General features: G+C 51.7%; 2 protein-coding genes across 6 annotated transcripts in view; one reads left to right on the top strand and one right to left on the bottom strand.

Moving 5' to 3' along the window:
• Window positions 1-277: 277 nt before the first annotated feature.
• Window positions 278-15,709, bottom strand: PES1 (pescadillo ribosomal biogenesis factor 1). The gene is made up of 15 exons (XM_028124747.2): window positions 15,621-15,709; window positions 12,233-12,312; window positions 11,320-11,473; window positions 9,776-9,885; window positions 7,516-7,687; window positions 7,336-7,425; window positions 4,448-4,564; window positions 4,255-4,329; window positions 3,943-4,029; window positions 3,676-3,806; window positions 3,185-3,310; window positions 2,880-3,064; window positions 2,248-2,414; window positions 1,939-2,100; window positions 278-779 (listed from the first exon to the last, which is right to left on the bottom strand). Exons 1-15 carry the CDS (start codon window positions 15,642-15,644, stop codon window positions 696-698), a joined length of 1,764 nt encoding a protein of 587 aa, XP_027980548.1. The 5' UTR covers window positions 15,645-15,709; the 3' UTR covers window positions 278-695.
• A 271-nt stretch (window positions 15,710-15,980) lies between these two features.
• TCN2 (transcobalamin 2) overlaps window positions 15,981-20,453 on the top strand; it is a 46,088-nt gene continuing 41,615 nt past the window's right edge. The window contains exons 1-2 of one of the 5 annotated variants that reach the window (XM_028124733.2): window positions 15,981-16,049; window positions 17,267-17,347. In XM_028124733.2, coding sequence (XP_027980534.2) covers window positions 17,299-17,347 — 49 coding nt within the window. In that variant the 5' untranslated portion in view covers window positions 15,981-16,049; window positions 17,267-17,298. Of the gene's footprint in view, window positions 16,050-17,264; window positions 17,348-20,453 lie in introns of those variants that run through there. The other 4 variants (XM_028124738.2, XM_028124734.2, XM_028124742.2 and 1 more) reach the window with 4 other exon arrangements.

Here is a 20,453-nt window from a genome sequence, read left to right as displayed (position 1 = left end):
GCAAGTTATGACAATCACAGTTGGTATATACAGAGTACCTTACTTACTAGACACTTGACACTACTGAGTCTACATAACATTATCACTGAACCCTCCTCCCCCGCCCCCTGCCCCCACCCCCCAGAGAGGCTCCAGAATTTTTACCCTTAATTTACACAGGAGGAAGCACCATTCACAGAGGAAAAATACCTGGGCTGGAACGTGAGCCAAGGGCAGACTCCACTTCACTAAGTGGCCCTTCTCCAATCCCACGAAGGCTCATGAAATAGAATTCAACTGGTTCTAAAACTCCAGCTGTTTAATAACAAATGCTTCCTCACCCTCACCCCATCATAGCAGCAGGAGAATCACAGGTCCAACCATGGGGGGAAGGGGGCGCTGCAGAAAGCCAGGGGAAACGGAAGCAGCCGGTGAGGGGCTTGGTCAGGCCCCTACCCTTGATGTCACTGACTCCTGGGAGCATCAAGTTGGGCTGGGCACAGAGGCCTCTCCTCTGCCCAGCCACCAGCAGGGAGCTCCATCCAACGGAGGCTGGGGCTCCAGTCAGAGAGCGTGAGAGGAAGCCAGGGCCGGCAGGGGGAGGAAGGGGATGAAAACAGAAGAGACTGGTCTGCCACCAAGCCTGGGTCCTCTGGCCTGCCTGTGCCAAGTCCAACAGCCAGAGTGGGCCTCGCCCATCAAGAGGCTGCCACCACTCACACTGGCCTGGCCTTCTTGGCCTTCTTCTGAGACCTCACAGCCTCATCGTGGGCTTTCCGCTTCTCTGCCAGTTTGTTGGCCTGTGAGGAGAAAGGGGGGGATCACACTGTGATTGTGGGGTACCTCTCCTCTTCCTACTCAAGGCTGTCCCTTAAAGGCAGAGCTTCCAGGAAAGTTAAAGAGGCAAATGACCAGGAGGAAAAACAACTAATTGAACAACCTCAGGCAATAAAACAAGCTTTTACCTTTGCTTTTAGGGCTCTATGATTCAATGGGCCCATAACAAGTTAAGGAGGATCCCAGGCTCCCAGAGCTGGAAGCAACTGCCCCATTTTTACCTTCCTCCTTGGGAAAGCTGAGTGCCAATCAAACCTTCACCAGGTTGCTAGGGAAGGGTCTTTCCCCTGCGGCCCATTTGGCAACATCTACTACAAAACATACCTAGGCCTTTCAACCTGGCAATTACATGCCCGTGAATATACCCTGCAGAGACTTCAGAGGGAGGCAGGGATGTGCTCAAGGGTGTCTTCTAAGAATGCTTCAAAATGAAAAACTAATCCTATCTAGAGAACAGGTCACTTGTATGAGGTCATAGCCAAGAAATTCACCCTTTGGTTAAATGAAAAACACACTGCAAAACAATCTGTATGCAGCATGATGGATCTAAAATCCCCTGTTATTACACACACAGAAGAAACTGAGGCGCTGTTACTACACATCACCCCAAAGGCAGGATCGTGAGGCACTCCTGCATCATCGATTATAGAGTTCTGGTATGTAAAGCACTTAAAAAAAAAAAAAAAACTTTTTTTTTTTTTACAATGAGCATCTATGGCTTTGTGAACAAGAGGAAACAAAATAGAAACCTAACCCAAACCTCCCACAGTCCCTCCTGCTTTATGCACATCTATTAAGTGGTCGTTTGTGAAAGTGGGTCCTGAGTCTGCTGGGACACCTCTGTCCCCAGATGCCAGTAAACTCAGAAAGAGCTAGGTGTCAGAAAGGAGACTGAAACTCTGAAGAAAGCCCAGCCACAATCTGTTGACACCAAGCTGCCCATACAGGCCTGGGCGGGGGCCCCAGGGGCTGGGCCGGGCCAGGCCAGACGGGCAACCTCAGAAAAAGGCTAAGAAAGGGCCCAGAGTCTGCGCAGAGGAGAGCCAGTTGGCCCCCAAGTTCACCTGTGCAGCCACATCCGGTGGCCACACCTGGAGTCTCAGGCGGGTGGCGGGGACTCACCTCTCGGATTTTGCGCCTCTTGCCAAACATGATCTTGTTATAAAGGTACTTCTCCCGCTTCTTCATCATCATGATGGCCAGGCGCTTGGCTTCATTCTCCTCCTCCTGGGCCAGCCTCTGCTTGTCCTCCAGCTTCACGGTGCCTTCCATCACTCTGGGCCTCTGGGGACACAGGGCGGACACTTGTGGATGCTGGGTCCCCACACCCCCACCAGTCCCCTGGCTCTTGCCCTTCTGGGCCCAGGCTGGCACCAAAGATGGCCAGTGTGGCTGCTTCCCAGGCTGTGCCCCCCGTCAGCCACCCAGTACCTTCCCGTCCATCCTCTGCTCCTCCAGGGCTGTCAGCCGGGCCTCTTCTTCCTTTTCTGAACCAGCCTCCGCATCTTCTTCCTCCTCCTCTTCATTTTCTCCCCCTTCATCACCATCACCATCATTGTCTTCCTCCTCATCCTCCTCTTCAGACTCACCCATATTCCCTATAAAAGGCCAATGACTTCTGAAAGCCCCAGGAGCCTCCCCTTCTCCCTGCAGACCAACAGCTGGGCCCAGCCACCACACTCTTCAGCCACGAAGACATTCCAAAGAGAGTGCACGGCTGTCCCAATTGTGGCTCCTCCTGGCACCTCTCCCCACAGCCCCAGCTGCCTTCGGAGCAAACTCCAGGTCCCCAACCCTGAGCTCTGCCACCTCCTATGTAAATACCCATGACAACTTCCAGACCGCTCCTGCTTGGTCACTCTGAACATCAAGTGACAGCTGACTGTAGGACACACGTGTTCCCTTCTCCTAAGCCTGACTCCAAAGGCTGGTTTAAAGGGCTTTGTGCCCCTGCTGTCCCATTCTCAGGAGCTTGCCACCTTTGTAGCCAAGGAGGGAAACAATAAGGTGAGGCCAAAGCCAGCCCAGAAGAACCTATCCACCCCATCGCCTGGCCCGCTCACCTGGGTGCTCTCCCCGCTGCAGGGCCAACAGCTTCAGCTTCTCGGGAGGGACATAATCTCCTTCCTTCTCCGACACGAAGGGCGAGAGGTGTGGAGGCAGTTGCACTCCGGGGAAGTAGTCTGCCACGGGGAGGAGGAGCCGTGCATTCACACAGTCGAACACCCACTGGGGCTGCACATAGTACCTGGTGGCAGAGACAGGTCATGGAAGCAACCTGAAGCCCCTCTGCATCTGGGGCTGGAGACAGACCTCCGCCCCCAGAAACCCAAACAGACAGAGAAGGATGAGAGCCCTGCGGACCTACCTGCCGATAACAGGTGTCTGCTGCCCAGGCCGGTCCACGATCTGGTGGGTGATGCAAGAGTCTGTGACATCATATGTGGCCCCAATGCACAGAGACTGGTCCCAGGACACATTGCCCCCAAAGCTCCTACAGGCACAGGGGGAAAGGACAAGAGTATTCAGCATGAAGCGCCAGCATGAAGGTGGCCCACAAGCTCCCCCTCCTAGGACACACCCGTGCCCTCCCCCCACACCGGGATCTCCCCCGTCATCGGGCCGACACCTCCAGTGCTGGCCCAGCGGGGGCTGGCCTTAAGCCGGTGAGAAGGTGGTGCTAGCTGCCCGGGGGTGAGTGCCTCCCGCGTGCTCGGGCTGAACGCTCTGCACACCCACTCCGGTGAATGTGCAGTACAGGCCTGAGGCGTGGTTGCTGCCACCATCCGAGGTCACCGCGGGCGTCCAGGCTGGGACCCAGCCCAAAGCGGGGCACAGCCGCTGCCATCAGCCTCCTACCTGATGACGAAAGCCAGGGCCTCGCGGGGCACCTCACGGTTCAGGAAGAACTTCAGGCCCTCAAAAAGTTTCTTGTGCTTTTCCTGTGCCTCCAGCTCCTTCCTGAGGCCCTCCGCCTGCGCTGTCGTCTCCTGCCACAAAAGAGGCCGTGCCACCGTCGGGCCTGCCCAGCCCCGCACTGGAGGGCACAGGGCAGAGATGGTCCCCAGCGTCTCTCTAGACCCTTCAGTCCCAAGGCACCCCCCTCCGCCGGCACACGGTCCTCACCCCATCTGCAGGAAACTCATCCACCTCAGCCTCCTCCTCCACAGGCACCACCATGCGGGCCAGACTGGCACCCAGCGCCGCCAATTTCTACAGGAAAGAAGCAGGGCTGCTGCTTACAGGTGGGAGGTCTTGTCTGGGAGCATGGTCAGGGTGGGGAAGGGGGAGCAGTGACAGTTCTGGGACGTCAGTGGGCTTGGGTTCCAAGGGCAAGCCCCGAGCCCACCCATCTAGCCATGCACAACCCCACCCCCAGGCCAGTGACCACCCTTCTGTGGGAGGATGCAGGGCCAGTGCTCTGGAAGCCTCTCTCACCTCCATGGAGCTCTCGGAGTCCAACGCGTAGGTGTCCTCACTGGCCTTCGCCTCTGTGTGGACCTGACCCTCCAGCTGGGAGGCAGGGGGAAGGTCAGAGGGAGAGGATGCCAGAGCCCCCGCCTCCATGTGGGGAGAGCAGGGCCATGGCCCCTGCACACTGAGAAGGACCTGGGCTGGGCTGTGGCCCTACCTTGGGTGGGTAGTGCAGGTTGAGTGACTGGTAGAGGCGGAAGTTGACGAAGCCCAGCAGAGTGGTGTAGAACTCGGTGAAGGTGGCCATGACCCTGTAGTCAACGTCTGTCGGGTGCTGGGGGGCACAGGGGACCCATTGGCAGTGCGGGCAGGTAGAGGGGAAAGACGGCACTGACAACCCCCATGGGAGGCATTCCAGCCTGCCCAAGGCCCCTCCATGGCAGCCCTGCCTTCAGACCCCCGCCCCATGAGAAGGGGCTGTGTGGCATGTCCCACCACAAGCACTTCGGGGGAGGCTCTGGACAGGGTTCCCCAGGGTTAGGGGCATCCTGAGGCCAGTGCCAGATCCCCAAGCCATAAAGGGGAAGATGAAAGGGACTGGCTGGAGCTCCCCTGCCCCTGCCCTAGTTCCCTACTCATCTGGTAAGTCCCAGCTCAAACCAGACTTGGTCAGAGGCGGCCTTCCAGGGCCAGTCTGGTCAGAGCTCATCCTTCTCTATGAGTCATCCTACAATCTTCATTTAACATCTTCTCCAGGGCTCGCCTGCTAGCTTCCCCCCCATGCCTAGCCCCATCACCAGCCCAGCTGGTGTCTGTCGGCCTGGGGGGATGGAACTCAGCACCCTCACACCTTGGCAGGAGGCTTGGGATGAACACTCAATTCAGCGACCTGGTCTCAGGCCCAAGCCAGAGGCAAAACTACAGCTTGAGGACCCAGGACAGGATGGGACAGCTGCCTGGCTTGGCCCCAGGGAGCTCTGGAGAAATGGCAGGAGAAAAGCTGCCTGCTTGGGGCAAAAGCACATGGCTACCCTCGAGAGCTGGCGACCCAGCAAGCAGGGGACATGACAGGGCTTATCTGTGCCCTTGAGGAGTTGATAAAGCAAAACAGGGGAAGGAACTGAGAGCCAGATGAAGTGCCTCGCCTCTTGAGCAGCACTCCCCCCACAACCAGGGAGGCTAGCCCAGCCCTGTTGACCCCCCAGGACCTGGACGGCAGAATATGCTGAACAAGGTCAAAAGTGGTAATGATCACAACATCCCTTTTATGCCAGGCATGCCCATGACCTTGTGCTGTTTCTCTATTCTGCCATTAGGCAGTGTGGGTATGAAGGTGCAGGGACCAAGAGGTACTCCACCTGTGCCCCCATTCACACCTCCGTCCTTCCAAGAGCATCTGCTAGGGAAGCATCTGAGAACTAACTCCATAACTCCATTTTCTTTTTCTTTCTTTCTTTTTTTTAAGATTTTATTTATTTGACAGAAAAAGAGACAGCGAGAGCAGGAACACAAGCAGGGGGAGTGGGAGAGGGAGAAGCAGGCTTCCCATGGAGCACGGAGCCCAATGTGGGGCTCCATCCCAGGACCCTGGGATCATGACCTGAGCCGAAGGCAGACGCCTAATGACCGAGCCACCCAGGCGCCCCAATAACTCCATTTTCGACAGCACAGCGCTGAGCAGAGTCCCATCACCCCACTTCCCAGCCCACCTACTACCTGCCTGGGTCCTACTTTGAGGAGTCCAGCACTAGCTGCTCAGGGGAAGAAGGCACAGGAGGGCCTCAGTAATGACCCAGGACTGGTCCCCCATCCTCTGGCTGAGAGGAAGTAGTGGCAGTGAGCCGGCCAGGGAGGAAGGAGGAATGGGCGGCCTGTTCCCTTCCCCCAGGGCCAGCTGTGTGGAGGCTGGCCTCCACAGGGCCCTATTCACCACCCGGAGGACATACAAAGACCAGTCTGAGCAGCATGGGGGTGGAACATCAGAGAGAAGGAAAAAGAGGGAGAGCTAGGGAGGAAGGAGGCATGGCAAGAAGACAGGAAGGAAGGAGGTGGAGAGGAGGGATGGACCAGGGAAGAGGGAAGGGCCATACTCTGGCCAACAGGCCGGCCCCGGAGAGTGGGAAGAGGGCACTGCTGAGGGCCAAGTCGCCTCTCACCCACGGACTGCAGCCTGCCCCCAAACATCTCCACTACCCTGCAGTCAGAGTGGGTTCTGGCCTTGGACCCCCGCCAGCCCAGAGTAAAGGGGAGGGGCCCAGACCCCCAGCTCACCCCGCAGCACCTGATAACCTGGTCAGCAAACAGATTGTCCAGCCATGCTGGTGCATCTGCTGCTCCAGGCACAGGCAGGAGACCAGGCCACATGCAGGCCCACAGGATGACAAGTCAGGCAGAAGAAGAGCCTGGCCCAGATCATGTGGGGGACTAGAGGCTAATGCTGCCCCATGAGGAGGCAAAACCAGGATTTCTCCCTGTGAATCCCTGCCCAAAACACCCAGCCTAAACCAAGATAAATAGGAAGTAGTGCCATGGGCTAGTGGCTTCTCATGTACTCACCCTCCCCCACCTCACCCAGTCCCCCAGCCTTGGGTGAGAGTCAGGGGAAGCTGAGGAGTTAAGCACAGCAGCTTGGCCAAGGTCTGGCAGCCACTAGTGGGAGAGCGGGACGATGACCCCAGGGCTCTGAAGGTAGGGCTGGGCTCAGCTACTGTCCGAGCTTTGGAAGCTGCTCACTGCTCACTCAGCAGTCCCAAAGGACCAAGCACCAGGCACTTGGAGAGATTTTTTTCCTTAAATCCTCAGAACAAGACTTAGAAAGTGGAAGCACATCATTTATTAACTGAGGCACAGAGAAATGCAGGAACACGTCCAAGGGCACCCAGTTGGGGAGGACTGCACACAGCATGGCTCCGGCTCTCACTATGATGCTGTGTGGTACATTCCTCACCCCACATCCTACCCCGGCCGCACTCGGGAACCCAGCACATGCTGGACTATGCAGGACAACAAAACCCCACCTCTGCCCAAGTCCTTACATCTGTCTAGGAGCCAGAGAAAGAGCAATGGCCCAGCACAAGCCCCCACCTTCCCAATGGGCATACTCACGTCATGGGAGAAGGCATAGGGTGTAATCCACACAATGGGCTGCCCTAGCACCTCGGCCTGGTAGTAAATGCCTTTGATGGACAGGAAGACCTAGGGGGAGGGGACAGTAGGCTGAAAAGCACTGGGAGGCAGGGCAGGGAGCAGAGCGGTGGCCCCTTCCCCCGGTGGCCATGGGCTCACCTTGCGCAGGGCGCGGGCAGCTATGACGTAGTGCAGGAACTCCACAGTGAGCCGGCGGCACAACTGAATGGTCTGCACGTGGCACTTGCCAGTCCGTGGGAAGGTGGAGAAGAGGAAGCACATGGAGAGGGCATCATCCAGGTCCCGCAGAGCGTCTATGAATGTGGGGTACCTGCACGGCCAGGAGGGCAGTGCTCACAAGCCTGGTCAACCTGGGCTCCGGGGGCGGGGGCTGGACTCCTCGTCCACTCTGTCAGTCACCCCAGGCGTCACCAGAGTGAGTTATGTCTTGTCCCTCATCACCCAGCGCTCTGTCTAGTTTCCAGAACCAATTGGAACCAAAGGGTAAAAATGTTGGGATTTTTTCAGTCCTGGGCCAAGAAAAGCCAGAGCAAGAAAGCGCTTCCAAGAATCCTGTGACAAATGAGGAAGCTGATGAGAATGAGCCGTCCTTGGCAAGATTCACTACTGTGTGGCTGCCCTGCTGAGGGATGGGGGCCTGGGTCATGGAGAGGACACTGGGATATGTATAATACACCTCATTCCAGTCCCAGGTGTGACCCAGGATAGGTCACTTGGCCTCACCCAACCCCAGTGATTTCATTTGGAAAATGACATTGTTGGACCAGACTGTTGGTTTAAAATTGGGCTCCTGTAGCTCCCTGGAAACGCCTGGGGACAAGTGGACAGACAGGGCCTCGGGCCTCCCTCCCCTAGCCAGAGCAGCTGTCGGAGCCTCTGGCACCCAAACTGCCTTCCAGGAAGCTTTCTTTTGCAGAAAGCATTCTGCTGCTTCAAAAAGGGACTCTGAAAGCCATGAAACCAGAGATGGCCAGGGTCCTTCCAGCCCAAGGTGGCATTACTCCCTGCAATACACCAGGAGGAGCCTGCCAGTCTTCAAACCACACTGAGATAGAAGAAAGGCTACAGGGACCTCTCCAAAGACAACAAGAGGAGGGGCATCAGGTCTTCTGGTGCTCAGGCGGAAACCTCAATGGGCCCCCTCTGGTGCCTCCAAGTTCCTTCTACACCTCACGCACAAACCCACCAAACGGGCCAGGACCTTCGTAGAAACAGCCCCAACTATGTCTGAGCCACCTGTTTTTTTTTTAGGCGATGGCTAAGGAGACGGGCGGGGGGGGGGGGGTGACACAGATTTGCAACACCATAACCACACTGCCACCTGGTGTGGGCATGAATCCAGACACTTGGCTTTTTCCTAGTGCAAGTTTTGCATTTGCTCCACACGCGCTTGGAGGAGGACGTGCTTGGAGCAGGAACTCTTCTCGGGCCGCCCAGCTTGCAGGCTGCAGAGCTGTGGTGAGGACACCACATGTCAGGCTGTTAGCCCATGGCTGGCCTGACTCAGTGGTGCCAAGTCTATCCAGCCTGGAGTGAGTATTTCCAAGCCGTCAGCCCCCAAGAGAAGATGGACATTCACTAGCCCAGGGTTTCTGAACCTTACCACCACTGACAATTTGGGCCAGTTGTTCTGTGTGGTGGGAACTGTCCTGTGCACTGTAGGGTGTTTAGCAGCTTCCCTGGTCTTTACCCATTACACACCAGTAGGATGCCTTCCCCTGCCCCATGTCCAAATCATGAGAACCACAAGTGTCTCCAGACATTGCCAAATGTCTCCTGGGGGCCAAAACTGCTACTGGTTAAGAACCACTGACTTAGCCGATGGATGAGTGGGACTACTGAGAAGGCTGGACAAGAACACTTAAGATCAGAGGCACCCCAGGGCGCCTGGGCTCAGGTCATGCTCCCAGGGTCCTGGAATTGAGCCCGGCATCAGGCTCTCTGCTCAGCAGGGAGCCTACTTCTCCCTCTTCCTCTGCCTGCTGCTCCACCTGCTTGTGCTCTCTCTCTGTCAAATAAATAAATAAAATCTTTAAAAAGAAAAAAAAAAAATCAGAGGCACCCAGCCATGTCTGCCCCATGTACCTGGGGTGCAATCCCAGAATTCTGGATCTCAATCACCACAGGGCCTTTGCATCTGCTGTTTCTTCTGCTTGGACCATATCTCCCTTGGCTGGCTCAAGTGTCTGCCCCCAGACACCTACTCTGACAAACCTGTAGGTAACATATGTCCCCCAGGTCCCTTCATGCAGTTAGCATCCCACATGGCACTTGCTGTGACTTGCAATCATGCTAGCAATTTGTTTGGTTTTTTGGTCTGCTTCCTCCAAAAGGATGCCAGCAACTTGAGCAGAATTCTGGTCTTAGTCCCAGTGCTAGGACTGAGTCCCTAACTTACCGCTCCTTGACAATGTGGTCAAGTTTGTAGTTGGGCTTGTTGTCCTTCAGACGCTCCACAGTGTTCCACTCACTCTTCCCATAGGCCTTCCGGAGCTTCCGGACAAAAACCTGGGAAAGAAGAGAGATCACTGATGCTGGGGCCAAGGGCTCCTGGAGACCCCTCTTCCACCAAAGAGGGACACACGGGGCAGGAGGACTCTCAGGGCCTCCTGAAGCTGACCACAGCTGTCTGATTGTGCCGTCTGATCCCCTCAGCTGGGATGTATAAAAGAGCAAACTCCAAAAAACATCAAAACTGACCCACACGGATGAGTAGAGCCAGGTTGGTGCACCCCTGTGATGGATGACCAGAGATAACCACTCAGATGTGCTGACTCCGCTACATGTTTACATGAAAACACAATGTTTTCAGCCGTTTTCCAACTGAGGCTAAGCGACCTGCCGGCAAGGCGGCTCAGGGCCAGGAAAGCTGGCCTCCATTCTTTTTTTTTTTTTTTTAAAGATTTATTTATTTATTTATTTATTTGAGAGGGAATGAGAGAGAGGGAGAGCATGAGGGGGGGAGGGTCAGAGGGAGAAGCAGACTCCCCGCTGAGCAGGGAGCCCGATGCGGGACTCGATCCCAGGACTCCAGGATCATGACCTGAGCCGAAGGCAGTCGCTTAACCAACTGAGCCACCCAGGCGCCCAGCTGGCCTCCATTCTGAGCACCAGTCTGTGTGGGCGTGAAACAAGCCATGGGTCCATGTTTTGGGCTAGGTCACACAGGAAAATGCAGCTGAGGCCAGGCATGGGCTCAGAAGGTCCTCCAAACCAACTCATGTCTTCCCTGTAAGTACTTTTGGTCAGGCCTGCCCTTGGTGCTCTTCAGAGGCTCTAAAGCTACCTCTGCTGAATAGTCAAGATAGCCATTTCCCACAACAGGCCCTCTTCCAATGCAGTGAGTTTAAGTAGTTAAAAGAACCCAGCAGCAAAACAGAACGAGCCACCTACCTCCTGGACTTGAGTAAGAGGGCCAGGAGCAGGTGCTGGCCAGTCTCCTGTGGCCACCAGGTGGCGCCTCACCTCTCCCAGCCCAGGGCTCAGCCTGGCCCGGCTGCTCCACAAAGGCTTCAGTAACAACAGTCTACTTTCAATTATCAGCATTTGGTCTAATGAGGTTTCTGTTTTCCCTGTGGCATTTGAGCAGTTAATGGTTTCCATTTATGGAATGGAAAGCTTGGTCTCCTGGGAGCAATTCCAGAAAGAATTTTAAAAGGAGCAGTTTCTTTGGGCAGAGAATACACCAAAGAGCCCCTGAAATAGTACCATCTTTGCTTCAAGGCAATAAATTTACTTTCCAAAAGAACCAGGGGAAAGGTACAACAGGTAAAGCATTAATCATTTGCCAGGTTCTGTGCACATTTCCACATGTGATCTCAGTTAATCCTGGAGACATTTCTTTGAGGCTTGCTCAGAGAAGTTAAACAATCTGCCCATGGTTAGTTGGTGGGTCACAGAGCAGTGATGGACGCCATCCAGACCCTAGAGCCCCGGCCTTACCTTGTATTCCCGGAACTTGTTGACGATGGGCTCATGGAGGAGGAACTTGATGTCTTTAAGAAGGTAAAAAGTTCGGGCCGCTGTGGAGCCCTTATTAACCTTCTTCTTATGTTTGGGCTCATGGGGATAAATGCCTTTCAGGATGCAAAGCCGCCTGGAAGATAAAGGCCATTCCTTCTATCAGTAAACGTGAACCCTGGCCACACCAGGCCTACAAAACAGCAGTGAACAAGGAAAACAGGGGCCCTGCCCTTGGAGAATTCATGTCCCTGTGCAGGATCTGACAATCACAAGTCCCTGAAAATCACCTAATGTAGATTGTCACACACACCAGAAAAGAAACAATCAGGATGTTGACAGGGGCCAGATGGCAGGTACCCCTTTTAGCAAAGGCAGTCAGGAAAGGACTTACTGAGAAACTGATATTTCAGCAATATAAAAGGTAGAGGGAAAAGCATTCTAGAAGGACAGAGGCTGTAAGGGTGGAAGGTGCTGGGTGACTAAAAGTGGGCCACAAAGCAGGGCCCATAGGCTGTATGAAACTATGGATTTGACTCTACGAGGAGCTGAGAACCCCTAGCTTCAGGATCAGAGGTCTGTTCTGCCAGAAGGGAGGGGATGGGTGACAAAGACCCAGACAGAAAGCAGCAACGCACTGTAGCAGTGAGCTCATTCTGATGACCCAGAGTGGCATGACCCATTCTCCAGCTTCCCCACAGACCCACCCCTGGCAAAGCACAGCTCATTAAAGCAAAACCAGACAAGAAAGAGGAAGGCTTATCAGAATTCTAGACAGAGTTTGTGGCAGCGCAGGTAAGACAGGGATGCGGCTGAATCTTCACCATCACTGAGTGTGACTCACTGCCCGGGCACCCCCCCGTGGCTCCCCTAGTCCACCCTTCTCCAACCTCACCTGAAGTCAGCCAGGCTCAGCTGCAGCTTCTTCCGGGCTTTGTTTCGGGTGATGTAGTTGGTGGCAGAGCCTCGTTCATACTTGGGGAGAAAAAAACCAATTGACCATTAGCAGTGATTGCAGTGATGACATCAATCTCTGGGCATGTCTCATGCCAGAGGCAACAGTCACTGTGGACAAGTAGCCAAGAGGCTTCTGGGACAGGAAATGCTATAGGGAGGGAGTCCACCTGCCTGAACATGCTTTCCTGCACTGTCCTTGCAATAATCGGTGTAAAGGACACACACATCTCCATGATGCTGGGGACCACAAGGTTGCTATGGATCAGGTGCTACGCCAAGTACTTGGTAGTAGCTCTAAGTATTAGCCGTTATAATTAGTGATTTCCACACATTATTTCATTTAATCCTCACAACACCATGGCATGGGTGCCATTAAAATTCCCATTTTACTGAGAAGAAACAGGCTCAGTGAAATAACCTATCCAGGTCACACAGCTTTTCAAGGGCTGGGATTCAAACATAGGTCTGAGTCCTCAGCCTCAGTGCCTAATCCCCTAAGCCAGTTTTTTCAACTTTTTTATTACAACCAACCCCTACCACCAGAAGCCTTTTTAGACCGTTTCCCCCCTTAACTGTCCCCTCTCACAGCCCCAGGAAATGTTAATACTGCAGGCATACCAAAGATTATTATGTACTGTGGTCCTTTTTTTTTGTTTTAAAGATTTTATTTATTTATTTGACAGAGAGATAGAGAGAGAGCACAAGTAGGCAGAGAGGCAGGGAGAGGGAAAGGGAGAAGCAGACTCTCCACTGAGCAGGGAGCCCGATGCGGGGCTCGATCCCAGGACCCTGGGATCATGACCTGAGCCGAAGGCAGCCACTTAACCGACTGAGCCACCCAGGCGCCCCAAGATTTTATTTATTTTAGAGAGAAGGGGAGGAGGAGAGAAAGAGCTCTTGAGGTGCAGAGGAAGAGAATCTCCAGCAGACTCCTCGCTGAGTGCAGAACCCTGATGACCCTGAGATCACAACCTGAGCTGGAAGTCAAGAGTCAAAAGCTTAGGGCACTGGGTGGCTCAGTTGGTTAAGCAACTGCCTTCGGCTCAGGTCATGATCCTGGAGTCCCAGGATCAAGTCCCACATCGGGCTCCCTGCTGAGCAGGGAGTCTGCTTCTCCCTCTGACCCTCCCCCCTCTCATGTGCTCTCTCTCAAATAAATAAATTCTTAAAAAAAAAAAGTCAAAAACTTAATCGACTGAGCCACCAGGCCCCATTGAAATATCTAAGACCCCTTCAACTAATTCTTGTTCCCTTGTGAGTGATACCTGAGAATGCATGCTCTAAGCCAAAGCCTCTCCTCTCCACCATTCATTCATTTAACAAAAATAAGAGGACCTCTACAATGTTCCTTGTATTAAGGTAGATGCTATGAGGGCAATGAAGACAGAAGGCCTGGTCTCTACCTAGCCCCAAGGAGCGTACTGTCTGATACAACCATGTGGATATCTGTAGTGCCAAGATGCTGCCTCATGTTCCCATCTATCAATGATAATGAGTAGCAGTGCATTGTACCAAGAATGTCCTTTCCAAACAAGATCATCCTCTGCATTAAGGCAGCAGGGACCCTGATGGCTAGGTCTAGCTCTAAAGAGATAAGCCTACAGCCCCTCGAAGAGTATGTTTATGACCCCCCACCTTACAATCACCCCCTGTCACAAAATACACGCTTCATTTATTCTTTCCTCAAGAAACTGTCTACTGGGGCTACAAAGATGAGTTTCAGACTGCCTCAGAAAGTTAGGTCTTCATTAAAAGTGTTTTCCATTGCCTTACATCACACACTCGTCTGTTATCATGCTTATCCTTTTAAACATCAAGTAGATAAGTAGTTCTCAACTGGGGTGATTTTACTCCTTGGGTGTGTGTGGGATGGAGGGAAGGGAATTAGGCATTTTGGATTGTTGAGTGCCACTGGCACCTAGTGTGTAAAAAGTCAGGATGCTACTAAATACCCTATGATGCACAGGACAGCCCTCTCTATGACAAAGGTTATCTGGCTCCAGGCGCCTGGGTAGCTCAGTCAGTTAAGTGTCTGCCTTCAGCTTGGGTCATGATCCCAGGGTTCTGGGGGCTCCTTGCTCAGCAGGAAGCCTGTTTCTCCCTCTCCCTCTGCCTGCTGCTCCTCTGCTTGTGCTCTGTGTCAAAAAAAAAAAAAAAAAAAAAAGTTATCTGGCTCGAAATGCTTGTGAAACCCAGCATTAAAAACTATTGTGATTTGTTTACATAGCTGCATCTGTGCTGCAAGGGAAGATTTTCCATCTAATATCTTTCCAATTCCAAACACTAGCACTTACTGGTTGTCCAATAGTGTGTTGGGTTAAACACAAACAGGCAACAGGAACTTTCAATCTGAAGGAAGCAGGAGGCAACTACATCTTCCTCACCTTCATCCCTTCCCCAATCTTTTCATACCACCAAGGTGATTCTCTATACAGCAACAAGAAATCCCTGAAAAACCAACCACGGTACTTCTCCTTTAGTTGAGGCCTACTGCACTTGGAATAAAATCCAAGCTCCTCCTGGAGGCTCACAGGCCTTGCACATCTGGTCCCTAACCTCAAACTCACCAAATGCCATTCTTCCCTTAGTTTGCTATACCCCAGCCATCTTGATGTCCTAATTTCTTGCACACAGAAAGTCCTCCCCACCTAACGGTCTTGGCACTGAGTTTCCCCTGCTAGGTTTGCTGGCTAAGCACTCCCATGGCCCAGAACCCATTTGGAATCTTCTGATCTTTCAGATTTCAGCTTAAATGTTGAGTCAGAGAGACCTTTCAACTCAACACTAACTGAAGTAAGTATACTTTTATATTCTCCACCCTTATCTTTCACATCACATTTAACAATATGTGATCGTTTTATTTGGTTGTTTATGTCCTTTCCCCGCTAGAAAGTGAGCTCGGGGAAGGCACGGACCACATTTGATTGTTTATGTTTCCCTCCCCAGCGTCCAGGGCAGGCTCAACAGAGAAGAGATAACAAGTTTTGGAGATGATAAACTTGACGTAATGGTAATGTTTATTACTGTTTCAGAAAACAGTTGTCTTTCGTCCCGGTCTGCATTTGGAGTGAGGCTTTCTTTGGCAACTCCCAACGTTCTTTTACAGCCCTACTCCAGGGCTCTTTCCCGGGCTTCATCGGACGAGTACTGCCATCCTCACCCATCCTCGGACCCCTTTTCATAGATGTCTCTCATCCCGTTGATCCCAGCCGTTTCTGAACGCAAGAGTGGCCACGGCCAGGAAAGGTGCAGTCCCCTGGCTCCCTCGCTCCCACCTCCCTCCCCCCGCCCCAGGGCCACCCCTCCCGGGTTTCTGCCCCATTCACCTTCCTCTTCTCCAGGCCTCCCATTGCTCCACGCTGAAGGGTCTACGTGCGCCGCGCGGACAGCCAGCGCCACTTCCTCCCGCACGGGCCCTGCCTAGGGCCCCGAGGCCCCCACGCCGCGGGTCTGCGCGGGCTGCCCGATGCGGTGCCTGAGCGAGCCTAGGGAAATATTTGGCTTTCCTCCTCGAAATTTACAACTCAACTTTCCGAAAAAAATCACTGAGACCACTCCTTAGAGTTCTTTCTTATCTGTGGACCTATTACGGCAGTTTTAATGTTTAAACGAACGCACCTCTTCAGGCGTTTCTATAACCATCGTGATGACGCTCGCTCGACTTTATGAGCCCCGTTGCATGTTGGGATGGAGAGTGGCGGAAGGCTACGCGACAGTGCAGTACCCTCTGGGATACAGAGGAAATCCACACGGAGGTGAGTGAGCGCCAGTGGCGTTGTCACGGTAACGGTTGCTAGGCGCCCTCGGAACTAGGCTCCTCCTGAGGAAAAGCGGCCGCCAGGGGCACTTAGTGAGGCTGGGCTGTTCTCCCCACAGGCCGCCTATGGCTTTCCCTTTGGTTCATTGGCTCTTAGGGGGATAAAGTGGATCAAAAGCAGACTTTTTTCCTCAGAGAAGTATAGTGATCCGAGAGGCCACTTACATGTTCTGAGCCTTAGCGGTGAATTGAAAAATGACAAAAGGCGAAGCAGAGCTATAGAACTTGTGGTATATTTTAAATGTACATTCAGCGCGTTTGAGCTTTTAGTATATATACATTACCTTCCGTATTGTGTTCCTCAAAGGATAATTACAAGGTTTATACAAATATTCACACCACCTTAGGATGGTGTGTGATGTGGAGAACAAAGGCAAAAGAAATATAGGAAAAAAGTTAAGGGCGCCTGGGTGGCTCAGTTGGTTAAGCAACTGCCTTCAGCTCAGGTCATGATCCTTGAGTCCCTAGATCGAGTCCCGCATCGGGCTCCCTGCTCGGCAGGGAGTCTGCTTCTCCCTCTGACCTTACCCCCTCTCATGTGCTCTCTCTCTCATTCTCTCTCAAGTAAATAAATAAAATCTTTAAAAAAAATTAAATTTCCTTATAACGTACAGCCCATTGACAAGTACTTGGGACAGACAAGGTGACCTTCCTTCAGGAACTCAGCTGCCTCAATGTTAATACTTGGCTAGAAGCAAAAGGCAACCTTAGCTTGACATTAGCTCAACCGCCAGGATCTGTAAGTCTTCTTTAACACATGAAAATCCCTTTGGAAACTTCTTTTATCTCTACGCACCCCCCACCCCCAAGTTATATGTTTAGCAATTGTCCCCCAAACATATGGCCCACTGATGTACATCTGAAGGGTCTCATGACTAATATTCTACTAGACAGTAGTAAAAGACCCCTCAAGGTCCTGGAAACCTTGCTTCCAAATTCCTTAGGGACTTAGGCTATCCCTAACCCCCTCCCAGCTTGAAAGTATATAATCAGCAGATTATATAGAAAGTATATAATCACAGAAAGTATATAATCACTCCTCACGACCCCAGTGCAGCTCCTTCTGTCCGTGGATCCTGTCCCTGTTCTTTAACAAAATCACCTCTTTTGCAACGTAAAATATCTCAAGAATTCTTTCTTGACCGTTCCCTCCAGACGCCATCTCACATCATTTTGGTGTCCCCAACATGCAGCCTGAGTCTTCTCATCTGGGCTCTGATCCTCGGTGCAAACTTGGTAAGTACTTTCTCTTCTCTTCTTTTACTTTCATTTCAGGGGCTTTTCAAGGAGTACGGTCTTATTGGAACACTTTCATGTCGATGGCTGAGGCTGCGATCTTCTAGCTCATGGTTGCTCTATGGGAAGGAAAAAGCCTGCCTTGTGGCTGGAAGTTAGTACCCTGGCCGGACTGAAAATAAGACCCAGAAACTTGATGTCCTCTCTTCTTTTCTGTCCTTACACAAAGTTGTGTTTTTGGGGGGGGGGCACAGGAGAGCCACCTAAGTCACTAGGTCAGCTGCCAATCTTAAGACTCCTGTGTGAGGTTTCCTCCTCATTAGTCTAATGTGGTCCCCTCGCCATCTCTGGTCAAGCCACTTCTGGCCGTGAGACCTCCATTCGGAGCTAGCCAAAACCAGTACCCACCCAATTGAATTGAAAAACCCAACCCGGGACATTTCCCAGGGAAGTTAGCTGTAAGGACTACATGCGTTAGAATGTCACTTAGATCATAATGGATTTCCACCTTAACTGTTTTCCATCAATGTCCCCTACTAACTACTTAAATTACAAAATTGGGTAATTTCCCCTTGTAAAACTTTTCTAGTGTTTTCCATGGGTTAAAAAGGGCGGGTTCTTCGTGGCAAGGCAAGGCATGGCATGGCATCTCGGTGCATACACCGGCACCCATTTGTAGTCTAGAATGCAATGGGGAAGCAGGGGGACACTAGCATCCGCCTACAGGGCAGGGTGGTGATCATAGTGATTTCATTCAAGGGACACCTCGGGTCACTTTTGACACCTGGAACCTCTGACAATATCCTGCTTGGGAAGCCCCCGGGAGTCGGGGTGGGGGAGGTGGATTTTCTTGGCAATGGACCAAGAAACTCTTCCTCAGTTCCCAAGGACTCTCCCTTGGAATGCCTTTTAACCCACTGGAAACAATTCGGATTGCAAAATCTAGGAAAGGACTGCATCTTCTGAAACACTGCATGACCTCAGTATAGTTTGTCAGATCTCTTCTGCAGGAAACAGGGCAAACAGACAGAGGTACCCTAGGTCCCTAGGTCCAGGCCTTCATGGCTCAAAATCAGAACCTGGACCTAAGGGCCTCTTGCAGAATGTATCTGGCCACAAATCAGACTGATAAACTCCCACCTGACATATTGGATGATAATTAACTAAATAGGCCCCCTCCTGATCAATCCAGGTTGCTGGAAGAAACACAGGCCATCCCTAATGAAGGGGATGCTGATCCTCTCTTACTGATCCTCCTCCTAATAGATGTGGGGGCTTCTCCCTCATTCATTTCCCAGATTAATGGCTATGATAATTGGAGCCAACTGTGGTTAGTCTACCTTGGGATGGGAACTTTAAGGAATATTCCCCAGCAGCTGCTGAAACTCCTTTTGTTTTGAGGAAGTTCCCCGTCTTCTGACGTGGACTACATATTCCCCTGTGTTGGTGAAAAAAACATGGTGTCTGCTCATCTGTCTGAGCTGACAAGCTTTAGAACTGGGAGTCCTCTCGCCTCTTCTACCAACCCCTCCTGTTTCTGCACCACTTTGGGTGCTGCCTGCATAACTAGTTCCTTTTTTTTTTTTTTTTTTAAGATTTTACTTATTTATTCACAAGAGACAGAGAGAGGAGAGGGAGAGGGAGAGGGAGAAGCAGGCTCCCTGCGGGGAAGGGAGCCCGATGTGGGACTCGATCCCAGGACCCTGCGATCATGATCCGAGCTGAAAGTAGACACTTAACCTGACTGAGCCACCCAGGTGCCCCCATAACTAGTTCCTATACCATCCTCAGTGCCTCTGGCACCATTGGCTCCTCCTCCTACCCTCGCGGTCAAGGAGAGAAGAGCACCTCCTTGGACTTAACACCACCCACTTCAAATTTCCCCACTGGTGCCTCAGGTAAAAATTGACAACGGGGAACAAACTGATTGACTTTTAAGTGGACCCAGGTGGGATACAACTCAGTATTTAGACTAATTTAAGTTTGTTAGTTTAATTAAGGTAGGTATGTCTGTAGAGTTATCAGCATTAAATATGAAACTTCTATTCTACCAAGGCTTAGCGAAGGTCAAATAAGCTCATGTTATCTCTGTTACAATTTGTCAGCAAAAAATGACTTAAATGGTGGTTAATTCTGTCTCAGTTTTCATGTGTAATTGTTAAGATAGCTTTCAAAGTCTGAAACTTTAGTTTTGCTTGGATGATAAATTGGAACTGAATTCATTGGACATCTAAGTCTTTTCCAAATGAGATAAAATACTAAAGCATTGATTACTGAACATAGGTTTGCGCTTTTGCCTTCTTATTGCAGAGAAACTAAGGATATTTGAATCTCTTGGAAACATACTTTGTGTTAACTAGTTCATTCATAAATCTGCCATTGAAGAATTCTAGTATAACAGTTCACAGTTGGTTACTACTTAGTTTCCACTGGAGACTGAGGTTTCTAAGAGTTAAAATTCTGCTAAATGTAATTAAGACTGGTGGAAATAAGAAAAGCAACTCTATGTAGGAAAGTAGGAGACGCGTAAGAAAGGTACAAGGAATGGGATACATTTTTATTGAAGGAAAGATAAAGTGATTTAGTACTAAAATGAGACTGGCTGTTTGACAACAAAAGGCTTGAGACAGAATCTGAATGCAAAGTAAAGTTGTAGAAGGTTTGTGAAGGGAAATGGAAAGGAATTTTTTATGTGGTCAGGGCAAAGATTGAAATGAATGGGGCGCCTGGGTGGCTCAATTGGTTAAGCAACTGCCTTCGGCTCAGGTCATGATCCTGGAGTCCCAGGATCGAGTCCCACATCGGGCTCCCTGCTCGGCGGGGAGTCTGCTTCTCCCTCTGACCCTCTTCCCTCTCATGCTATCTCTCATTCTCTCTCTCAAATAAATAAATAATCTTTAAAAAAAAAGATATTATTATATGGGCGCCTGGGTGGCTCAGATGGTTAAGCGTCTGCCTTCGGCTCAGGTCATGATCCCAGGGTCCTGGGATCGAGTCCCGCATCGGGCTCCCTGCTCCTTGGGAGCCTGCTTCTCCCTCTGCTTCTCTCTCTCCCTCTCTCTCTCTCCTCCTCTGTCTCTCATGAATAAATAAATAAAATATTTAA

The sequence above is a fragment of the Eumetopias jubatus genome, unplaced genomic scaffold (genome assembly GCF_037043125.1).
Source record: "Eumetopias jubatus isolate StellerSeaLion01/CBP00866 unplaced genomic scaffold, mEumJub1_p1.0 scaffold_16, whole genome shotgun sequence".
NCBI lineage: Eukaryota > Metazoa > Chordata > Mammalia > Carnivora > Otariidae > Eumetopias > Eumetopias jubatus.
This window is presented reverse-complemented; position numbering and strand designations above follow the sequence as displayed.

Coding starts and splice junctions, on each gene's coding strand:
- PES1 (XM_028124747.2), bottom strand. CDS start 15,644: ATGGGAGGCCTGGAGAAGAGGAAG. Junction 3,807..3,942: donor ATGAGTTTCCTGCAGATGGG/GTGAGGACCGTG, acceptor CTTTTGTGGCAG/GAGACGACAGCGCAGGCGGA. Junction 780..1,938: donor AGAGGCGCAAAATCCGAGAG/GTGAGTCCCCGC, acceptor TTCTCCTCACAG/GCCAACAAACTGGCAGAGAA.